The sequence below is a fragment of the Odontesthes bonariensis genome, chromosome 19 (genome assembly GCF_027942865.1).
Source record: "Odontesthes bonariensis isolate fOdoBon6 chromosome 19, fOdoBon6.hap1, whole genome shotgun sequence".
Classification (NCBI taxonomy): Eukaryota; Metazoa; Chordata; class Actinopteri; order Atheriniformes; family Atherinopsidae; genus Odontesthes; species Odontesthes bonariensis.
The window spans coordinates 14,817,942-14,840,734 of record NC_134524.1 but is presented as its reverse complement, the minus strand read 5'-3'; the positions used below and the strand labels follow the sequence as shown (position 1 = coordinate 14,840,734).

General features: G+C 43.4%; 1 protein-coding gene across 1 annotated transcript; it reads right to left on the bottom strand.

The window, feature by feature from the left end:
- Positions 1–247: 247 nt before the first annotated feature.
- On the bottom strand, positions 248–22,684 carry LOC142369096 (transmembrane protein 151A). The gene is made up of 6 exons (XM_075451341.1): positions 22,069–22,684; positions 8,475–8,813; positions 8,174–8,308; positions 7,610–7,749; positions 7,439–7,478; positions 248–7,275 (listed from the first exon to the last, which is right to left on the bottom strand). The coding sequence occupies exons 1-6, from the start codon at positions 22,135–22,137 to the stop codon at positions 6,073–6,075; spliced, it is 1,926 nt and encodes a 641-aa protein (XP_075307456.1). The 5' UTR covers positions 22,138–22,684; the 3' UTR covers positions 248–6,072.
- Between the last annotated feature and the right edge of the window lie 109 nt (positions 22,685–22,793).

The following is a 22,793-nucleotide window of genomic DNA, read 5'->3' as shown; positions in this document are numbered from 1 at the left end:
TGTAGAAGATTTAAATCACTTCTGACTGAAATTGGTGACAAGAAAGGGGGGGAGGCGGGGGCAACGACTAACAGAGAACAGAATATTAGTCATATTACAAGATAGTAGCTTTGAAAAAAATTCCACAAGACAAACCTGGTTTACCAAGCAGATTGACTTTATTTGTATCTTCCATGATAATCAATCGTCATCGTCATCATCGCCGGGCTCACATCAGCTGACAGAGTTATTGCCACCAGATCCATTACCTTCACTTTCACCACCCACTAAAAGGATGGAATTACATTCACCTTCACAGGCCCGGGACAAAAGCTACAATCTGGTGTGATATTGAAAATCTCATTATCAGTTACATATTCATTAGTTTAGATACTGAGGACGTTTTCGGTGCTCGAACAGGAAAGCCCGTTTTTTTTTTGTTTGTTCGTTTTTTTAGGCTTCACGTATCTCTGTGTAAGACAATAATGCTTTGCGTGGGACATGATTGTTTTAGCTCCGGACAAAAACCACTACACTTGTGGGAACAATTCATTTACTTCATGGCTCACGAGTAATCCAGCTGCATTAAATATTTATCAAGTAATAAAATGATTAATTTGGAGTTTTTTTGTTTTTGCAGCGATGACAAGCGACTGACTGAGTTGACTCAAAGTTTCACATGATTACGGCTTTGGAACAGCGTCTCTGACCCTAATCGTGACGTTTTCTGACAATAATCTCACCCTCATTTTGCGGAATGTCTTGTTTGCCAATTAAACTCACAGTAACTCGTTTTTTTTTTTTAAGCTCAAATGATTTTTTTTTTTACCGTCACATTACAGTCAAACAACAGCGATGGGATTTGTGTTTTTAGATACAGTCAACATTAACTAGAAAAGGAAAACGTGGTGAAAGGTCGCATCGACACAGTTGCTCATTATCCCTGTACAAAAGCAAAGGCCACTGCTGCCATTTCAACACAGGTAAGAGGCTCGAGAAGGTACAGTTTTTCCCCCAATTAAAGTCCGATATCCGTAATTAAAAGGGAAGCATCTGGGATCAGTTTAGTCAGTTTAGTTCGCGGGGAGACGGTAAGTTCCCTCAATTCTGTTCTACTGTTCTCGGTAACTGCAACTGAGCTTTACTTCAGTGTGAAACATCGCATGTTTGTTTAAACCGATAGTTTGTATATCAAAAATAAAAGCTTTGAATTCATGTGACATATGTAATCAGACCAATTCTAGACACGTGTATCTTACAGCAAATTTGGTATGATCACGCGACTCTATGGCCGCAAGGATTACAGCAACAGCATTGACAAACACAAATGCATTGGTCATATAAGTTTGAGCGTTTTGTAACACGGTCACGTACGGTGTTGGTAAGAAGGTTCAGGACAATCATTTGTCCCCATAAACTCCCTGTTGGCGCACATCCCGGAGCCGCGTCCCTCTCCGCCGCTTTATCTGTGTCACACAGAGCAACACGGACCGACTAGGAGTCCCGCAGCGGAAACGGCTGAGTCAGCAAACGTTTGTCTTTATCTAACAGTGCTGTCATCTCAGTGATTGAACCTCTCGTTGCTCGTGGTTATAAGTTCAGAAAGCCGCTCAGCAACACATAAAAAGTCCAGCCAGAAGCAGTGGTATGAGGAATATTGCTTTGCAACCCATTCCGTCACAGTTCAAAGGAAACTAATACGCTCAGTGAAGGCCGAGAAGGCGAACGCACGATCTCACTGAAGGACTCCGGGTGTTAAACGTGCGGCCTCATCTCGACCAAGTGATGTCACAACGTGTGCTTTTTTGTTTGGTTCTTTTAAATCAGTGGTGAATACGTCACCTGGTTTGATGTCACTGCCAGGTGTGCGTGCAGATGCGTAACATGCTTACTGTAAGACTCGACCCTCAGGAGACACAACAGCTGCCTGTCCTCTAAATACGTTTAAGGCTTTGCTGCCACCTGGTGGACAAACAGCCGCTCTGCCAGGTCCGACCAAAACATTCTGGGGTGGATTCACACCCAAAAACTGCGCCTCGGTGACTCAGTCAAATATATTACATCCATTTAGTGGTAACAAAACTGTGCCTGTTGGTCACGTGATTGACACTTTTATCCAGCGATGTCCTCCATTTTTAGTGAACCACCACCACCACCACGTGAAAATGTGCAGCGTTGCAGCACCAATCACTTTATTGCGCATTGTCTATGTGCTGTTAGCGTCTTTCTTTTTCTTTTGTTTCACTTTGGTATGTGAATGGATTTGTGTGTGTCAAAAAAAAAAGGGGGGGGGTGTGACAGGAGCGCAGCATGAACTGAAATCCTGAGCAAAAAAGTTGGCAACGTGGGATACAAAGGCAACCCAGTGTGTGCGTTTGTTTAAAGACTGCATGTGCACGGTGATTATGGATTTGGGATTAATATGACTTAAAAAAATTTAAAAAAGAAGCTTTTTATAATGCTGTGGCTAAACATGTAAGCACGAGTGACTTTGTGTATGTGTGTGTGTGTGTGTGTGTGTGTGTGTGTGTGTTTGTAAGACATCATGGGCAAAGAAATCTCTTGGCACACGTGAAGCGACTGACGCACTTTTGACACACCCAGACAATAAACAGAGCCTATAAATATCCAGCAACAACACATAGAGGTGTCATACACTAGTTTCAACATAAACAAACGTGACAAATAAATGTGCAAACAAGACTCACAAGATCGATCACTGGATCTATACATTGTAGTCCATTTGATTCTTAAGCTCACGGGACGGCCTGAATCATTGTAGGTGCGTTATTCAAATAAAAACGATAAAGCAGTAAAAAAAAAAAAAAAAAGAAGAAGAAAAGAACAAGATCACAAAGGCATTTGCATGTTGCTTAAAAAAAGAACCTGAAAACATTACTCAAGTATGCAGATTATATAAAAGCAGCAGATTACAAACTGAATTCAATTTTCTTGCTTCGTCTTCAGGCAAAGAGTCACATTTAATGGGTTTAAATGGACGTCGCGAGCAAAAACGCATCTGGGCAAAAGTCGAACAGGAAATGAGCTCGAAAGTTTCAAAAAGTAAAGAAATCAACACGACATTGCAAAATAAAAGAAAAAAATAAAGAAAAAATTAACACTAAGGTGGGCTGAGTGCTTGTTTTTGTTCAGGGACATTGATGAAGACAGTCTTATCCACAAGTCCAGAGACTTCTGTTACAATTATTATGTAAAAAAAACAATTGTCTTTTAATCTCACATCGTCCGTCTTTGTCCAGTTCTTCAGTCGCTCTGAAACTCTTGTCCTCGTCAACCTGCTTCCAATTATGATTTCGTCCTTCAGTTTCATGCCCCTCAAAAGTTCCAGAAGATCTACGAACCGGATTCAGTGTAAGCGAATGTGTGTCAAGGTGTGCGTGTGCGCGCACATCAAACCAGGCCAGCAGCCGCGCTCCACTTTTTCCCTTTATTCCACAAAGTTGCGCTGAGTTCCGAGTGTGCTTTTCATAATCATGTCAGAAGTAAGCAGAGAGAGCAGGAAGGAGACCCCTGCGTCGTCAGAAAGGGGCGGAATAATCTTTGAAGGGGTCCTTTGCATCGACAGTTAAGAAATGCTCATCTAACTAGCCTAAGTGCTACCTGCGCAGATTCAGTGTGCTTTGCAAAGTATATACAAACAAAGCACAGATGGTTTTACGTTCTGTGCCAAGTTCCTCTCCTCGGCTGATTTTCCCTGACGGTGGAACAGAGTCCATCCCTGTTGGATCTCTACTGTTTGGCACTGCATCTGCAAAGTTCTCCATTATTTGCTACAAAGCTACTAGTAGCTCTGTCACATGCATCTCTATGCCAGCAATTGTTTACATGTTCTATATTCGGTGTTTTATGGCGATTCTTCAAAAAGGAGGAGGTAGCAGCTTGGCACAACCTTCTTTTACGGGACTGAAATCTGATCCTTGTGATCTTACAGCGTTTTTTTTTTTTTAAATCTTTAATATCATCAGCAAGTTTGTTGTCTGCACTGAATATAGAAAGCAGTTTAAATTTTTTGCTTTTTTTCCCCTCCTTTTTTAAACCGCAAGAATGCCAGCCGAGCTCAACAGGTCGAGCGCTGCTCCCCATGCAGTCCAACATCATGGACTTGAATAGGACGGAAGTGGTGATTTTTCATGCCAAAACACATACTGTGATATATAGGATACTTATACTGGAGATAGGTATTCTGTTTATTGTATGTTTCTTGATTCTGTACAGGTCTATCATTGGGAACAAATGCTTTGACTTCTAGCAGAACTGCTCTGACAGAACTGGTGGGAATTACCTACATTTTACTGTTGCAGTTAAACGCAGTCTTTTCATTTCTCTCTTCAGGCTCCTCTGTGTACTGGGTGTCTTCACTGATATTATTGTGCCCTCATAAATTGCCGAAGTCTTGTCCTGTTACTTTCAAAATAGAGAGGTCATAAAAGAAAAACACTCTGCGAGTGGGAAATATCCAGTTTATAACTTATAGTCCTTTAGGAGAGATCCAAGCTTACAGAGAATGTGATATATGTGGAGTGAGCCGAGGTGAAATGTGATCTCAGCATCTCCAGCAGCAGACAGGAGTGTATCGCATAACCGCCACTTTGAAAAAAAAGAGAGAGAACGCGAGAGGAGTGAAGGAGGGAGGATGGAAAAGAGGAAGCGAGCAAATGATGGACCAACTTAATCTATTTTCGTACAACTGCCTCCGCTTCACTGTGCTAATTCGGCTGTCATTAATTGCAAAGATCACATTGAACTGGTCGTGTTTTCAGAAAAAAGGCCATCAACGTGTTTTTCAGAATGACATCTGTCCATTCATCTACATAATTGTGTTCTTCGGTGAGGAGAGGAGTGGGTGGGAGAGAGTTCAGGACTTGTGATAAAATGGAGGGAGTGGACAAGATGGCTTGAGAAATGAGGGGCCGAGCAGCAGAGGAAGCAAATTGCTCTACTTTTTACAGAGTGTGTGTTTTTTTTTCGATTGGTTCCATAACAGTAATGGGCAGAGTGGTGGGGAGGCTAATGGTGTAGGGATGCATAAGGCAGCATGGCAAGATGAGGAAGAAAGAAAAAAAAAAATAATATATATATATATATATATATATATCAATGGATTTAGTCTTTTATTTGCACGGTCTACTGTGAGAGCGGCTGGTCACGTGATGTCATACACAAGATTTTATCTTTCAAGGGGACCTGTTGGAATGTTTTTCGGGATTTATCTCTATTTGATTCCGAGGGTGTTCCATCTCTGTGATGAATCAACTGTTTTCTCCTCCTTAGTTGATAGTTTTGATACATTTTCGTAGCTTTTAAGAATGGGGATTATCTGTAAAGTGGAAGTTTAGAGCCATGTAGTCTGTGACGACTTCTCATCGTCTCGTTTCCCTGACGGGCTTCAATGGGTCTGAGTTTTACATTTACGTTGTTTGTCTTGAAGCCATTTCTTTCCCTCGACTTCACTGCAGAGCATTTGCGATTATTAATGATTTTTAATGACCTTTTTCCCTCTCTGCTCTGCATTCTTCAGAGAGACTCTCTCCCAGTTTTTCTTCTTCTTAAGTTTAGCTAAACCAATGCTTCATCCTTTGAAAACCCATTTTCAGAAAAAAACTCAAAACAAACATACCCACTACCACTCAGCTGGCTCAGTGTCGCTCCACTGCTCTCCAAGCTGCTATTTTTAGACTTGGTACCCCTCCCTCTCCTGCATAGATATAACTGGAAACAGACATTCTTTAGTTTTCTGTATCAGATCTGTCACACTCATCTCTGAGCGGTAAAGCTCGCAACTGCAAGGATTTTCTTGCTTTCACTCATTTTCTTGAACTCCCTCTTATCTGCACTGCATGTGTTCAAACCCCCTCCATTTGTTTTCTCTCAACCCTCACTTCTGACACCATCTTCTCCTTTTTTCCTATTCCAACTTCTAGTTCCAACTTCCTCCCTGTTGCCTTGGTAATCCCACAACAGATCTATTCTTACCTCTTTCGCTTTGCTCTGACTGAATCTGTTCTTCTCTTTCTGTGTGTGCGGTGCGGCCTGTCAGCTCCTGCCCGAACCATCTTGTTTTAAATGTGTTCATCACATGTCATCGCCCGCATGGCAGCTCTCCTCTCCGTGTATGATGAGGACAGGAAAGAAGAATGCGTCCTGGTAGGATGGAGGTCGATCCCTCTCCCCTTCTCTCACCTCTCCTCCTCCCCCTCCGCTTTCTTGCTCCGCTTCCTCATCCCTCTCTCTTCCCCCGTTCTCCCTTCTCACCTCCTCCTCTTCCTCTTCCTCATCCTCCTCATCATCTCCTTCTCCTTCGAGAACTCCTCTGGTCTCCTCATTGTTCTGTCTTGAGCCTAACCCCAGGAATCCTCCACCACCTCCACTATTTCCTCCTGCCCCGCTTCCTCCCCCATCTTCCCTGCTTCCTCCCAGCCCTCCCCCCATGCTTCTTGAATGAAACAGGCTGTTCTGGCGCCCAGCTCCAAGCCTCCCCAGAGAGAAACCACTCCGACTAAGCACCAGTCTTCCTCCTATAGCTCCGCCTCCTGGCCCCGCTGCCCTGATCCCTGCCACGGTAGCGTTCAGGAGGGCCGTGGTTCCCATTGGGGCCCTGAGCCTGGAGGGAAGACTGGCGCTTGATGTGGTCCTCCGGCATCTGGGGCAGCTCTGCAAGAGGTAAGCCGAGTTGAACACCACAGGCAGAGCGAGTGGAGGAGGGTTGGTCCCCTGGGTGGGGGTGATGCCCGGAGGTCCAGAGATTGGAGTAGAGGCTGTAGGATTTGTCCCTCCACTTGCGTCCATGTCCATAAGGAGGGCTTCAGAGTAGCTGGGGACCATTTGTTGGTTGCAGCGAATGTGCCACTCCAGCTCAGTCATGTCCACTGTATTAACACGGGAGATGGCTCTGTAGCTTGTCCCATTCAGGCCCATTCCAATCCCAATTCCTCCCGGATGAATTCCATTCTCATTTCCCCCTTCAACACCATCGCCTCTTCCACCTCCACCTGGCCCTCCTCCGCCAACTCCTCCGGTGTCGTCATCCTCCCCAAATAGCTTCTCCACATGGTAGTGGACATACGCTGTACGGTATTCTGATACTACTCGCAGCGGCCATGACAGGAGGCAAGCAGAAGCTAGCCAGAACACTCTGTGCCTGGAGAACCACGGCTGGTGAGCAGGATCGGGGAAGGCCAGGATGTGCTCGCGGAAATCCACATTCTTCAGATGCATTCCCTCCCTGGCCTCCATGTAGTCGTCAAGCCCCTCGTTCTCCCCGAAGAATCGCGCTCGCTTGCAGTCCCAAAGAAATAAACACAACACGCAGTCAGAATTATACTTAGGGCAATATTCAGTCTATCGTTTTTAGTTTCTTTAATCAATAAAACAAGTAAACAATATGCAGAAAAAGAGAACTTTTTGAAGATTGAGGCTTATTGCTTTCAGCTCATCTTACCTGAGTGAGGTAGGCAGCTTCAGCACGTGCACTGGAGAAGCTAATGTGCACAAAAAATTGAAAATGACTGTTTTAACAACAACAACAAGAACAAAAAAATAAAAAATAACCATCCCTGAGATCCAACTCAAATCAAAGTCAGCTGCTTTTAGAAAGGATTACTGGAGGTACCTGAAACACTTTGTGAAACGGAGGCGAACAGCAGGATGCAGCCGCAGGTCCAGCAGCTCTTTTGACACATCTTTGACACCGTAGCGGGCGTAGTCAAACTCTGAACTTGAAGCGTGAGTGTTCACGCGCTCGTGGTAGACCTGAGGAATGAATTGACAGAGAGAAATAGCGCAATAAGGATGAAAATGGAAAAGAATTGCCGTTACTAATTAGAGTTTTTTCTGCTTGCAGCTGTTTGCAGACAGCCCTGCAATGTCAACACACAAATTAAGATTTCATATCTGAGCAGCAGGTTTGGTTGAAACAAACTCCTTTCCGTTTGCCCCGCGGAGGAGCTCATTTGAGCTGATCTGAGATCAGCATCGCCAGCAGAAATGCCCCCAGCGTCTCAGAGCAGAGATCGGAGCTCATTTTCTTTTAATTTCCAGACCTCACTTTATTCACTTGGTGATTTAATCAGTCTTGTTTGGCTGGGTGGTTTAGAACACAGTGTAGCTACGAGCAATATAGAAAGAAAACGGTGACAATGAGAAAAGGCGTGTGCGCCTGGATACGTCGACTCACCTGTGTTGTCGTGTATGCGTCTCCGTTGCGGTACCTCGTCACCTGTCTGGTTCTCCTCACGTAGTGATAGCTAATGGCCTTCCACCAAATACACGGAGTGGCCTGCTGAAGCCTCTGCACACGCTCATACACTTCCTGCTCAACAGAATGAAGGACAAAAAAAAATTCATCAAACAACATCTTTAAAACATGCAGCACACTTTCAGTGCAATGTGGTGCACGACTGGCAGAAACAATAATGAGTGATTGAGTGAGTGTATTCTCTCTGCTCATATCTGATGAAACTGGCTTTGACAGACACCTGGAATTCAGCATGAGCCAATATCGCCGTCTTGGAGAAACAGTGCCAGCATTCCACCAGGTAAACCACGTACAGCATCGCCAGGAAGGCCAGGGGGATGTAGACATAACCGCTGGAGCACGGGCTCTCCAGGTGCAGGATGTCATTGTAGTAGGCCGCTGATGCAGCGTCGTCGTCATCGCCGAGAAGTATGGACGAGGAGCCGAGAACGGGCACGCGGCAGAGAGCGCACCAGGCCAGTGTGGCAAAACAGCCATACATGAGGAGGGTCAGGAGGAGGCACTTCCAGTGGGACTCCCGGCACAGGGAGGAGGCCAGAGACTGCTGGACCGGCCTTTGCTGTGGATGAGCACAGAGAGAAGGAGGAGACAGAAGTTAAGATGCTCATTACTGCATGTAGGCATAAACCAAAAGTCTGGTTCCTGGTGTTTTCCTTCTTTGGCTCGTTTATACAGGTGCGTACCACTCATATCAGATTCCTTTAACCACAAGCACATGTAGATTTCCTTGAGCTGTTTGAAACTGAAGTCGGCTTCCAATTCGCAGCTTCCGATTCGGAAGCTGCTAGCTTTTTCTTTCAATCGCTTAAGCACAATTTGGAAAACGGGACCCATTATGTCAAAATGTTACACACAATTAGCAAAAGCACACAGCCAAGAAGAAGAAAGTTTTTTGTCTCCTTGTAGAAAGATATTTTGTTGTCATTTGTTGGTCCAGTTCTGTTTGAATGAGTTGTACGAGTTGTAGAAGCACTAATTAATTATTAAAGTGCCCAGTGAAACGACAAAAATTAGTTGACAAATCACAGTGTGAGACCAATTCTGCAAACAGATGGAGCTATTCATCGACTGGATTTCTTTCGAAATGCATATCTTAATGCATATCATTTCCTTCTTCTGGGTTTTCCTCGACTACTGCCTCAATCTCAGCCTCCTCCTTCTCCTCCTCAACAGAGTCCCCTTCTCATCCTCACTCTGCCCCTTACTATGATGTCTTCCACGTTTGCTGAAGACAGGTTAACTCACCGATTCTCTTTTCACAGGGGTCCAACCTGATTGGTTTGTCTACAGTTAGGCCTTTGTGTGTGTGCACACCCAATGGTTGAGTTTAACCACTTGGTTCAGAGCTGTGGTCATTTGAAAGCCAGTGCTCTGAAATGTAAAATGAATGGCATCAAGATAGGTTTCTATGTCTAAAAGTGTGAGCTTATAGCTGTGCAAATCTGGGCTGGTGTTTTGCTCTTCAAGTGTAAATTTTATCTTATTGGGGATTATCTTTCATTTTAGTGTTGAAATAATTGTGAATAAACAAACAAACAAACAAATAAATGTAAGGGGGAAGGCAGAAATTGACCACGTCACTGCTTTTTGGGGCTCTAGACCAAACAAACAAATCACAAAGTGTGTTTTAAGGAGTCTATACCATCTGTCAGATCATTCATTCCAGATTTGACCAGTCGAAAAGCAGTAAAGCGGTCCACCATTGTGTTTTGGTATGTTGTGGGTGGTTATGAAAACACCTCCAGGACTGCTGCAAGTGCTCTTAGTACAAGGGGACCGGTGAGAGTGGTACACACCAGAAACAGGAAATCATACCATACTGACCCCATGCAACCAGCTGTGATTCTGTCCAATAATGAACAAGCACTGCTGTCCTTACCTTTTGCATAAAAACACGTCTTCATTCATCCCTCAACATAAAGACTCAGGCAGCATTTCTTATTATATATAAATATAATCTGTATACATTATGGAACCCTTTTTCTCTACAATCACACATCAATGAGTATGTTGGGGGTAATGTTGGGATCAGTATCTTGTCCACAGACAGGACCACGTGTGGAGGAGCAGGGAATCAAACCGCTGTCCATATGGTTGGAGGACGCCCACTCCACCCGATGACACAGAATTGAAATGATTTAAGGTGAATCTTAAAGAAGAAACACAAATTTAATGTGCCTCAAGTTTTAAAAAACCTTCCCATTTGGTAAACAGTGAGCTGTTTCCACCCAAGTGTGTAGGCTGAGGGTTTGACCGGAGGAATGCATTACACAGCCCCATACCCATCATAGGATAAGTGCTGCGTATTACGACACATGCAGTTTATGCTGCCCTGTAAGTGCACACAGGCTTACTTGCACTGAAGGCCTCACATTACAGTGCACTCAAACACACACATGCTTCAGATACACGGATATAGCTGCTCTAATGTGTCCCTCTTCCTCTCTTGCCATCTCTCTACCCAAACTCCCGTCAACATGCACATTCTCAGCATTGTAATGCAGCCAGCGGAGAGAATGTGAATAATTTAGATGAGAATGAAGCATCTAGACTGTTCTCCAACCAGCTGACTCTGTTCCAACATCGGCGGCATATTAGTGCTGATGCAATATGTGTGTGTGTGTGCAAATGAAGGAGGGACAGACGGCTCATGCCAAAAGACAAAAAAGCTGTTGTGTTGTGTAAATGATATATGTACGCATCAAGAGAGGGACACCGTTAACATACACCTGCTTTATACATGTTAAGGAGTGTTCATTTGTTTCCTTAAGTTGCTTCATGAATGCAACAAAGCCAAAGAACTACAAAGCAGATGACAAAAAAAATAGAAAGAAAAGCAGATGGGATGACACCGGTGTCCTTCCCTCCTCCCAGTCAAGTCAGCCAGTCCTGTCAGCACATCTCTCCTTCCATTTATCTAACACACAAGCCCCTTTCCCTCCCTCTTCATCACTCACTCCTTCTCACACACACAAACACTCTCAATTGTCTCCATGTCCAGCTCCGTGGAGCCACAATATGATATTTGACTGGCTGCAACACGCACGCACACACAATCATACGCAGCCTTTCATTTTTTTTTTTTTTTAAACCACTCCACATCAAGGGCAAGTGTTGAAAGATAGAAGAAGGGCACCCTCGCTAGGTTACTTTAAGAAGTCAGGTAATTATCAGCGGTACCAATTTAATATCATGTTTTCTTCTTCCTAAGTGCCTCCTCTCTCTCAACATCCTTTGTTCTTATGTAATCTTTTTATTTTTTTCTCCTTCCCCGAATTTTCCCTCCCACCTCCGAAGCTCTCCAATCTCTCCTCCCCTTTCGTCTTCACCCCCCGTGTCTCATCAGTTACATCCTCTCTGAAAGTCTGTCTCTAAGTGGATTGATCGGGCTAAATGTGTAGTGCATTGAGCGAGGGGGTAAAGAGTGCAGAGACCGAACCGGTCATGAACTTTTCATGAATGCAAAGTCTGAAAGGAAGCAAAATCATACAGAGAGGAGACGAGGAAATGGCAACACTGACATAGACTGCACTTCTCTCTCTCTCGGGGGGGATTTCACTGCCAAAATCTCCTCTATTTGTCCTTTTACTTCTATCCCATTTTTTCTTGGCTCCAAATTTTGCCGTCATTTATATATAGTATTCTTTACAAATAGTTTGTGCCAAAAGAAGAGAATATTCCAGCACCAAAAAGGGTTTGGATAAACATTTTCATCAAGGTTCTGCGGCAGTGTGGCCACGCTGCAGGGAAATCAGCCCCCAAGACAGGAGTCAAATTATTCTGGTTTGCACTTTCTGTGCCAGAATGAGCAGCTCTCTTTGAAACAGAAGGAAACAAAATGCGCTGTCACTGAGCGACAGAGCCTCCAGATAACTTAGTTTCAAAGCAGCAGTGCCACTTATAAACCAGTGACCCCACTGAGCCCACACTCAAGGGTTGATGTAAAGTGAAGTACATCTACTTTTAACTTCACAAGATACTGTACCGATGGGCCATTTTTAATCGTCACAGAGCTGCTAATGTGGGGTCAATGTCACAATCCAGCAATAATGTGTACGATCACATGGTAAACTGCAGTTTGAACTGCTTTGTTCACACAACTGTGTGTTATGAAGCAGAATTTGTAACATGGTTTAGACCCAGTGGTGTAGTCTACGTTGAACGCAGGTATACGGCGTATACCCACCTCTTTTTTTGGGGGATTTCCGTATACCCACCTAAAATGCTCAGTATACCCACCTAAAATTCGTTTTTCAATATTTAGAATAGCACAGCCACGTTTCATCAACTACCACTTTTCATGGAAGCCTTGTTATAATTTAACAATACAACAACAACACTTCAGAATTGCATTCATTCGGAAATTGCGGCAGTCAGTCAATCTCCAACCAATCAGACGCGTTTTTTATGTCTCGCTGTCAGCCAAAACAAAAATCTATCATGGGGTGCGTACGTAGGTGCTTAGTGGCTAAGGAAAGGACTTTGTAAAGTCGAGGCTTCTACGAAAAGTCATTGTACATCTGGAATGGGCTGATACGATATGTTCTCCATGTTCTCACCATTCTGATCGGATTATGGAATTATCATCTCATCATCTCAACCCGAGAGTTTGCATTTCCAGGGCACACTTTTCCATGGCTGTTGACAGGTATGGTAGTGATTTATTAACACGTTGTCTAACTTTCGTGAACATATTGTAATGACTTCACGGAGGCTCTGAGACCGGCGGTTGCCGAACGGCTCTTTATTAAGTTATTACAAGCAGTACAATCGCAGAACACGGGTGACTCTCAGTCCTGCTCCGCAACCAGCCCCAGGAGAGCACCAAACCTGCACACAGACTGGCCCACGCCCACTCCTCTCCCCCAATCACCAGCCCACACCTGAGTGACATGACCTGCGGTCCAGTGATTGACAGGGAGAGGAGGAAACAAGCCAGTCCGTGTGCTTTTACCTTAATTCTTGGTCGTTACAATATATTATTATTATGATGATGATCATTATTATTTGAAAAGCCTCAATGCGTGATGAAAACATGCCAGTGAATTTCGCTACGTAGCCGACCGCGAGCTGCCAGGTTAAACAAAGCAGCAGCGTTCCAGGTTTTTAGTTGGGGACGACGAGGATCATGGCCAGGCGCAAGGGACAGCAAGACCTTAGGAACTTTTTTAATAAGGTTGCCCGACCTGACGTTTCCGAAAGTAAGTTAAGTTGAGTCAAAAACATAATTCACGCTTTTTATGAGACTAGTATTGCTACCAAGTTACCCTTCTAGGTTGTTTAATTTGTGGACATAACACGGCAATAACACAGGCTAGTCATGCTGTAGTCTAGCTTTCGTTCTTCTCTCAATACTAGCAAGCTAGCTACTCTGATCCACGTTTGCTTACTTAGTTTAAAATTCTAGACGTTTGTTTATCTGGGATTCTTCTTTGGGAAAAACTCCTAATCGCCATACCTGTCTGTATATGGTCTACATGATGATATGTACAGTGGCTGTCTGGATTAAGTAATTTATCTATCATAAACTAAACTTTATTTACTAGCCAGAACCATGCTATCTCCATGGTATGCATGGATGGGGAGATGTCTCTGTACTTAGGCAATGGTAATTACATTATCTACTACACTGTTACTGCGATATAATGTCAGATGCAAAAACCTTTAGTGCATGTGATGAGTTTACAAAACAGGCTATTTTTCAATAGGCCTACATTTAAAAATCAGTTCATTTCATTTTGTTTGGGCTTGACTTGCTGTAGGCCTACTTGATAGTAACATTTTTGATTGTCATAGATAAAAATGCTTAAAAATGAAACTTTACATTGGCCTATTTTTTGTCATAGTTTTTAGAGGGCTTTTCATCTTAACTGTGTTATGTCATAGTATTGTAGTACTATGGTACTTATTACTTTTCAATGACTATTACAGCACGCCACTGGAGGTACGGCGTGCATTGAGGGGCTACTATTGGTTCCGAGGGGTCCCGAGTCCCGACCCCTAGTTTGGTACCACGGGCCAATGACTGGCCAACTATACAGTATACCCACCTCAAAAAGGTAGACTACACCACTGTTTAGACCCAAACAGACATAGGAAGAGTAGGATCATAAAAAGAAAACAGACTAAAGGCACAGAAAGCACACAAATGATGAGCTGGCAAGAAACAAAGAAAACCAAGGAGTCATTAGTGATTGGATAGCTAAACCAAGTGTGGAAAAAAGCTTCCGAAAAGTAAAGATAACAGAAAGAGACACCTTCTGAAAAGTTTAGACTGAAAGGATAAAAAAAAAAAAAAAGGGAAACAAAAACCAAATCAGACCATGGCAGATGTAGCTTGAAAAATTAAATGGATAAATATACCTCCAACCAACACACAGCTTTGTTTGTGAGGCCTGTGTAATTTTCACCTTTCCATCTGTGATTAGCAGACTGACCGGGTCAATCTCTTTTCAGAGTAAAATATACCAGACTAAAAAGGACGCAGAGCAGGAGAACAACGCTCGCTTTGAGGAAGACTATGCAAAAGAATTGGTGTTATCCGCACCTCTACAATGAGCTGCAGATTGATTATGCATGGGATGGGAGAATATCGGCACAGCTGACAGGTTGTATGAAGATGATTAACCCGTGTCACCATCTACCCAGATGTAGAGATGTGCTGATATAATTCTTCTAAAACTCTCAACATCAGAGGGTATCTGCCGATGCAAGAGCCAACCTAAAATTAAGGTCTTTATATGTGTCTGCAGGAACCTTTTTTTATCATTGCGATTAAAAAGGGGCTGTATGTATCAGTCATGCCAATAACGATCCATATAACCAATATCAATGATGCATATTGGACAGCCAATCTGACCATTTTCAGTGTCTTCTCAATGTCTTTTACAAGATAACACATAAGAAAGTAAACAACTGTTCGAGCAAATCTTTCCCTTATCGCATTTCCCAATTTGCACATACTTGACTCCTCCTCTCGACTCCTCTCCTGGAGTCTTTGTCACCCATCAGAGATGTATGAATTGCTATGTCCATGTTGACTTTTAATGTAGTTTTCAATGTCAGATTAACATGACACATCCCCTTTACACGTCACAGACACCAAAACGACTTCCACAAAAGATGCGCTGGCGTATGTTCGATTGCAGCTCCTCCAGCAATCCTTCTTACGGAGCAATTTCATGGTCACAGGGCACGAGGACGGAGGAGAGAGGGAACGAGAAGCACAGATTGGACAAATACGATGAGCCTTACGAGAATCCACCTTGCAAGCTAAACTATTCCTGGCTCCTGAGCTGTTCCTCAAATTTCCCTAAAGCACGGAATCTGACCAAAACGTGAGCAATCACATAATGACCAGCGACTATCACTTTTAGCTGAGAAGATAGTTCTTGCTGAAAAACCCTGCAACCCTGCTTGTGTCACAACCTTGTTGCTGTTGAAGCTGCCTCTGTGAGCTCAAAGACAAATCTCAGTCCCCTAAGCATCATTATAAAAAAGGAAATCCATACAGCCTGGTCTCAGGGGTGTCAGCTTTCATGTTTTTCAAGCTGAAAGTTCAGATCGACCACCTCACAAGCCCTCAACAGAAACCTGCTCTGATGCTTTACCAGTTTCACCGATGACATAAGTTCTGTGCTGAATTTTTAATGGACCGCATTACAAGACAAAATATATTCCAAAGCATCCACAGCCAGCACACACAACTGTCTGAAGCTGGCATGAATCCTTGACGACGGATTGTTTATTTAGACATGCATCTCTCTCACACACACACACACACACACACACACACACACACACACACACACACACACACACACACACACACACACACACACACACACACACACACAAAGATATTTCAGCCAGTTGTTTTAAACGTCCTGTTCAAACAGTAGATATGTCCGGGAGTTTTTAACTAATTGAGTTTGCTTCAGCCAGTGAGTGCTTCTGAATTGAATAATTCCAACGCTCTGCCACATAGGTGAGACATGACCTTTGATAGAGACCAGCATTATAACTCATCAGGTTACACTTTACCATCTGTAGCATCTACGTATAGCTAACAGAGGACAGTTCATTTCAAACCCCGTCTGAACTTACCTGTGCTAAATGCTTTGTAAAAGAGTGTATTTTTCATATGGATGGTTTTCACACATCCCTCCCTGCATGAAGGTGAATAGCTCTCAGTCTCAGCTCGCACTGATTCAGCTGGTTAAGTGTGACTGGAGCAGCTATAATTAGCAGTCCCAGCATGTGGGTGGTGGATGAGTTACGGAGAGGAAAATGTGCTGTTGATGCCTGCTGAGCACTGTTAAAATAATTCCCTTTCATCGGGACTGGATTGAGTCATTTGGGGGATGTCAGGTTACTACTACCTTCGCTGCAATAGCGAACGAGCTGGTAGCACTTTAAGAGTGTCAGCCTACGCTAACATTATTCCTTCATCTTTTAGAGTGTTCACTGGAGACTGAAGACCCACCACTGACAGTTATTAGCAGGATTAAGTCTCTTACTCGGAAAACAGAATTCACTGAAAGCAGCAGCATGCATTTCAGCTGCAACTCGCGTCCTTCACACTACTATGGAGGCAAAAGGCATAGAGCAAATTTTTTCTCCAAAACATTCAGTAAAAAAAACAAAAAAGAAAGAAAAAGGAGCAGAGAGGAAGTATGCAGGAACTGTGTATGAGAAGTAATCGTACATTATTGCAGCTTACACCAGTTTCATTAATACTGGCAGGTTTGATTGAAGCTTAAAGTAAATGCAGTCGACAGTTAGTTCACAGTATCTGTTAAGTAGTTTTTCTAAAGCCAGGTGTTTTTACACTTACTAACAACAGAAAATTCCCATGCATCTCACTCTGCTTTCAAAATGGTGTGACCGATTTGTTCATTTTTCATAAATAAAAGACTGAAATATCTAATTCATAAAAAGGTATTTAGACCTGTATCTTCACAGGTTCTTTAAGTATCTTTAGCAGGAAATTGCAGCCTCAAGTCCTCTTGTTTTCCTTCGGAAGCTTCTCCCGTTGATCTCAGCAGAAGAACTCAAACAAGAACCAACAAGGTTGGACGGGGCGCATCGAGACATAACAACCATTTTCATGTCTGTAAGGGAGGTTCAGACTTTTACTATCATGACTGTTGCTGCCTTGAAATGTTCCCCTTTTCATTCAGGACTGTATTTTCCTTCCATCCATCCTTTCCTACAGATCAGATCTCCACAATGCTCAGCCAATAAAGAAAAAACTGTTTTCTGTGACTTGTTTTCAAAAAGCTTAATGAAGTTTGGTGATTCCATCATTTTGGACAGTGGTTGTATAATGACATAAATGCAATACTCCCAATGCACAGCGGAAAGTTTTTGTTTCATAACAAGGAAAGTAGTGTTTGTACAGTGTTGTTTTGCTTCAGTAAAGCCTCTAAATGCGTCTTCCACCACCGATCCATTAAGTTTTAAAATCATTAGAGCGACCACAGTGAGTGGGGCTGCAGAGTGCTTTCATTGGCTGAAAGATACTATCTGCGATCCCATGTACTGTGGACCCTCACTGTAGAAACAAAACGTATTCCTCAGTGTAGAAAATGTCAGCTGAGAGCAATGAAATCACTGAAATCTGCTCTTTAACGCTGTAATCTCTCCTCTCTGAATACATGGAATGTGTTAGCTTAAGTTTAATTAGCTAAGGGAACAAAGAAAGTTCCGAGCGAGACAAACACAAATCAGTTAAATAAAAAATAAATAAAAATACATTGAGCTTTGAACCACTAAGATTTTACTTTTTCATATCATTTGACTAGTGGGCTCTGCTGTTTGTCCAACTTAATGTCAGTTTAACAAGGCAGAAACCAGAAATGCAACACATGTAGTATGAATCCCTGTGTGGTGAGTTTTGCAACTGTGAATGTTTTTATCCGGCTTCACGTGCTTAAATGAACCAGCCGCCCCTCGATTTATTGACGGATCTTAGCTGCCTGTCTGACTGACTCTGGCACTGAAGTCAGTCAGTAGCTCCAAATTTTGTGTGAAGGTTTTGTGTTTTGGGGCACTTTGAATCCTCCAGAAACTTTCTCGTGTTCTCATCCAGATCTGTACCAGGTGTACGGATCATCACCTCAACCTTATGGCCTTCACGCCTTTAACTCCGGGAACCTAAATCCACAATAATGAACCTTCTTAATTATGTCCAATGGATTCATTTAGGCCAAGGTGGTCATAACATGAACTATTTCTAGAGGATGCAATTGTCATGCCAAAGAGTTTGCATACTAACACAAATAGTGTTATATATATATTTATTGAATCACTTTTAAGATGATTCTACTGGATAAAACTGAAAAATGTGTGAAAACTTTCCGTTGGCACCGTATCCCAACTATTAACGTAGCTTAATGTCTTAGTTGACCTACATATGGAGGGATGTGTGAAAACTGCAATTTTTATATCAATCGTGCAGTTCTACTTTCATTGTAATCATGCCCGTGTGACCTCCTATGCGTAACCCTCATGGGCCTGAGAGCAAAAAAACGGTTGTGGAGATACGAGATACGAGCAGATGCTTGAGAGGGAGGGTTAAGAGGAAAGAGACGGGAGGATGAGGCTGTAAAACTCCACCAGGCAAATCTAAAACAGGATGGAGAATCAGAAGGGAACGATGAGACGGTAATGGAGGCAGAGAGCAGATGCAGGCTGAAATCATTGCATTACATCGCACGGTTTGCAGTGCAAGGCAAAGACAGAGACAGAGGAGAGTGGTTAAAATAAAGTGAAAGTCATTCTCTAACAGGCTTAGCAATTACATATTGTGTATCTTGGTCTTTAAATCACCACTGAACAAGCCACTAGCCACTTAAACAAGTCTTATGTTACAAGAACTAGTTGGAAAATCAACACAAACTCTGAACTCTTAACGCTGCAAAAGGAAGCAGATTTATTGCTTTGAAGCAACCAGAATGAAATACCAATCATTTGCTGCGTCTGCTTTTATATTGCTTATCAACATTTGGGATGCTTCATCGACAAAAAAATAAAATAATGAAACGAATGGAAAAAAAAAAAAAAAAAAAAAAAAAAAAAAAAAAAAAAATCAGCAATTAATCAGCAACTATAGGAGCCTCATTACTGGACAGCTGAAAAATAGCCATCTCTCTCTCTTTGTGTCTTCCAGGAGTTTTGTCTACAGAGCAGAGAGCCAGGGCTCCATCACCTAAGCACTGACATGAAAACAAACGTGCACGATCCAAGTCTCTGCTCGCTGCGCACAAACTCCAGCAATTAGCTCCGGTGCACTGACGGGACTTTTCAGTCAGCACTGTCTTTATCCACTTCTAAATCCTCCCCGATGTGCGTCACATTCTTTTTATTTTTTTCCCTGACGCCTGCGTGATCAGACCTTTTCGGCCTCCGAGAAGCAAGTGCACGTCGTCTTCATCAGAATGAGTCATTAGGTTTAAGCATGAGCCACCGTTAATAGTTTGGGTAAGCAGTCGGCAAATCAGGCCTTATTCCCTTCACCTGCCCTACTGTTTTTCCTCAAACAATAACACAACAAAATATGGCCCCTTGAATATATGATCTAATGGGAAAGATATCAAAATATTGTGATTTTTTTTCACGATTTGACATAGATATCAGATACTTTCCTATTTCAACAGACAGTTTACAAAAGAGATGAATCTATTCAAGATCAAAATGTCACTCAAAATGCGTAACTATGCAGCGGTCTCACCCTAATGGTTACGGTCCAGTATTGATTAGGAAACCTGCACTTCTATTGGTCATCATCAAGATCCTGACTCCCTGAAGTCAAGCAGAGGAAGTTAAACGTTCATGTTTATAACAGAGGCCTTAGCATTTGTTCTACAGGACAGAGAAAGCGTAGCCCATTCTCAGAGTAGGTGTAATGGATATACTGCTGGAGATATGTGTGTAAGAAAAAGAAAAAATATGAGATCTACGTTGTAATTCCCTGTAAAACATTTAAAAAGGAGATATATTGTATCCTTAGTTTCCTCGAGCATTAGCACACTTACCTGAGGTCTTACTTTGGTCAGAATACCTGGAGAAACAGCACAACATCTCCTTTTACAGCCATGTCTGAGCACCTCTGTTCAAAGCAGCTGTTTTTAGGGCACTGAGTGAGCCACTCGTTTCTACTGTACCCCCCCCTCTGCAGCAGGATCTCGCTTATTTTGGAAACTTGACTGGCTACTCTATTCTCAAATAGTTCAATTTCCTTCATCTGCAGGCAGAGCGTCGACAGCTGGTACTGATCCCTCTTTTAGGTACAATCTCGTCCGAGGTCACGCATTGGTCTGGCCAAGGTTGCTAAAATACTGCACTGCAGAGAAGCTGAAGCAGCTCAATAACCGAACAGTAACTTCAGGTTTTTGACAAACTGAAAACTTCAAATAACTCCTTAGAAGTTGGTGTGCATCATCTTCAAAGCCCTGAATGAAAAAAATAAATAAAGTAAAAAAGTTTTTTCTCAGACACTTACATTTCCCTCATTTGAAGTTCAGGCACTTAAGAGTTGGAACTGATCCTTCTTTGTGGCTCAGATTCTTCAGTCCAGCGTTCAACTGGACTAAGTTGTTAAAAACATAAAAAGTGGCTGCTACACATACACAGTCTTTATCCAACCCTTGCTGGAACATTACCCTCAAATATCGTTTATCCACTGGGTTCTTATGTCCTCTGAGGCCGGGGATAGATGTAAGGTGCATGCGTCTCAGTACAGCTGACACCAGGGCATTTCCAACAGAAGCTGGCTTCATCGGTCTAGCAGGGTGGATGCCAGCAGGCGGGGCTCAGAGGTGGAGGCGAGTGAGGCAAGTTTACACTGAATATCTGAACAGCTCGTTGAGTGAGAACATTTCAAACCGAGGGCGCCCAAAACAAGATGCTTTTCTGTTTTTCCCCGAATGTTTGAATTGGTTCAGACTTCAGACGCCACAAATATATGCTCTGGAGCACAGAAAAGCTACTTTTCCATAACATACTCCCCCCAAAACTATAACTGGACATCATAGGTGGGGAGAAAAGACAGGGATGGAGGATAATTTTACTCTGCACTTTGTCCGTGAGGTAACATTTCCCTAAAAATCTGAATGGCTCACTGAAGCACTTATTTTCCAACCCAGGTGGCCCCCAAACAAAGTGTCAGGATTGTGTTTTCTGAGTTTTGGGGTTGATGGTCACTTCAGACTCCCCAAATATATACCCTGGAGCACAGAAAAGGTCATTTTAATTTAAAAAACAACATTACCTTTAAGATGCAAGTAAATAAGCAAGTCTACAGCTGAGGAATGCGATTCCACTCACATTACGTGTGATTTTGTAATTTTGGATGTCAGGTGGGCTGTGATGTAACCCCCTAGTGTATTTCAGAGGAGACAGCTGGCAGATGACATGCTCTACTATACTGAAAAGACCATCCTCACCAGGGAGTAACACATTGTCCAGCAGACATAGTGACTTTTATTGCAACACAGGTTTTTAAAGCCCCTTGAATCTAAACCACACCTTGATCTCCATTCATATAAAATCCGAAGTCCTTCTCTATGTCCTTGCTCGTGTACATGGCACGAAGCATAAGCCAAGACGTGTTTTCTCAATGAAAGAGCGACAAGCGTAAATATGCATGCACTACAGTAGAAATAACGGGTTGTTTGGGAACCACCATCAATGACACGGAGACGCAAGGTGAGAAAACGTGAAACTATCCGGGCTCCTTCTAGTCAGGCGTAAACAAACTCGTGCCCGTGAAGGGGGGCAGAAAAAAAACAACGAAAGATGTCCTTTCTTACCTGCTCTCGTCCCGACCCTTCCTCCAAAATGGGCTCTTCTGCCGTGGCCGTCTCTTCCTCCGTCTGCATTTTCTGTCTTACCACACCTTCCTCCACCTGACAACCGACCTCAGGCAGCTCCCAGCCCGGTAACGTCCGAAGGCAGGGACCTCCCCGGCGGAGCAGGGAGCTCGGTCACCCCATCCGCCGCAAGTCGGTATCCAATTTCACGATGGCGGGGCCTGCGGCAAATAAGCATCATCTACCCCTGACTCGGCGGCACCCGCTGCGTCCTTCCCGCGTCTCCTCCAGCTCACTTTTTATCTTCTACCTGCTCCATTCTGCGGAAAAATGGGACTCACGCAGCCAAAGTCAAAGCGCCGCCGCACTGCCTGTCTACTGTTATCGCTGATACTGCCGCCTCTCGTGGTAAGAGAGCCTCACGAGGGTGCGTATGTGCACGTGAGAGCGCGTGACCGACAGTGAAGGAGAGTCAACCGGACAGGAGTCAAGGATTTCACTGACTGAGCTGCACGCATTGGTTTAACAAGTGGAGAGTAAAGACGGAAAAAAAATTTAGAAATGATAACAAGCATGACAGTACTGATTTAAATGTGTTTGCTCGTGGCTGCACCTTCCGTCGGGTCCCCGTTGACGTCATACACCAACATCCCCACCCCCATCCGGTCACCTGAGAGTAAGCACGCGAGTTCGACTCTTGCACAGGTATAAAAACGTTAGCCCAT

What these genes read in the sequence shown, in the direction of transcription:
- LOC142369096 (XM_075451341.1), bottom strand. Translation starts at nt 22,137, where the DNA reads ATGCAGACGGAGGAAGAGACGGCCACGGCAGAAGAGCCCATTTTGGAG. An exon ending in ACGCATACACGACAACACAG is followed by an intron (nt 7,750 to 8,173) that starts GTGAGTCGACGT and finishes TTCATTCCTCAG; the next exon opens with GTCTACCACGAGCGCGTGAA. An exon ending in AAGCTGCCTACCTCACTCAG is followed by an intron (nt 7,276 to 7,438) that starts GTAAGATGAGCT and finishes TGGGACTGCAAG; the next exon opens with CGAGCGCGATTCTTCGGGGA.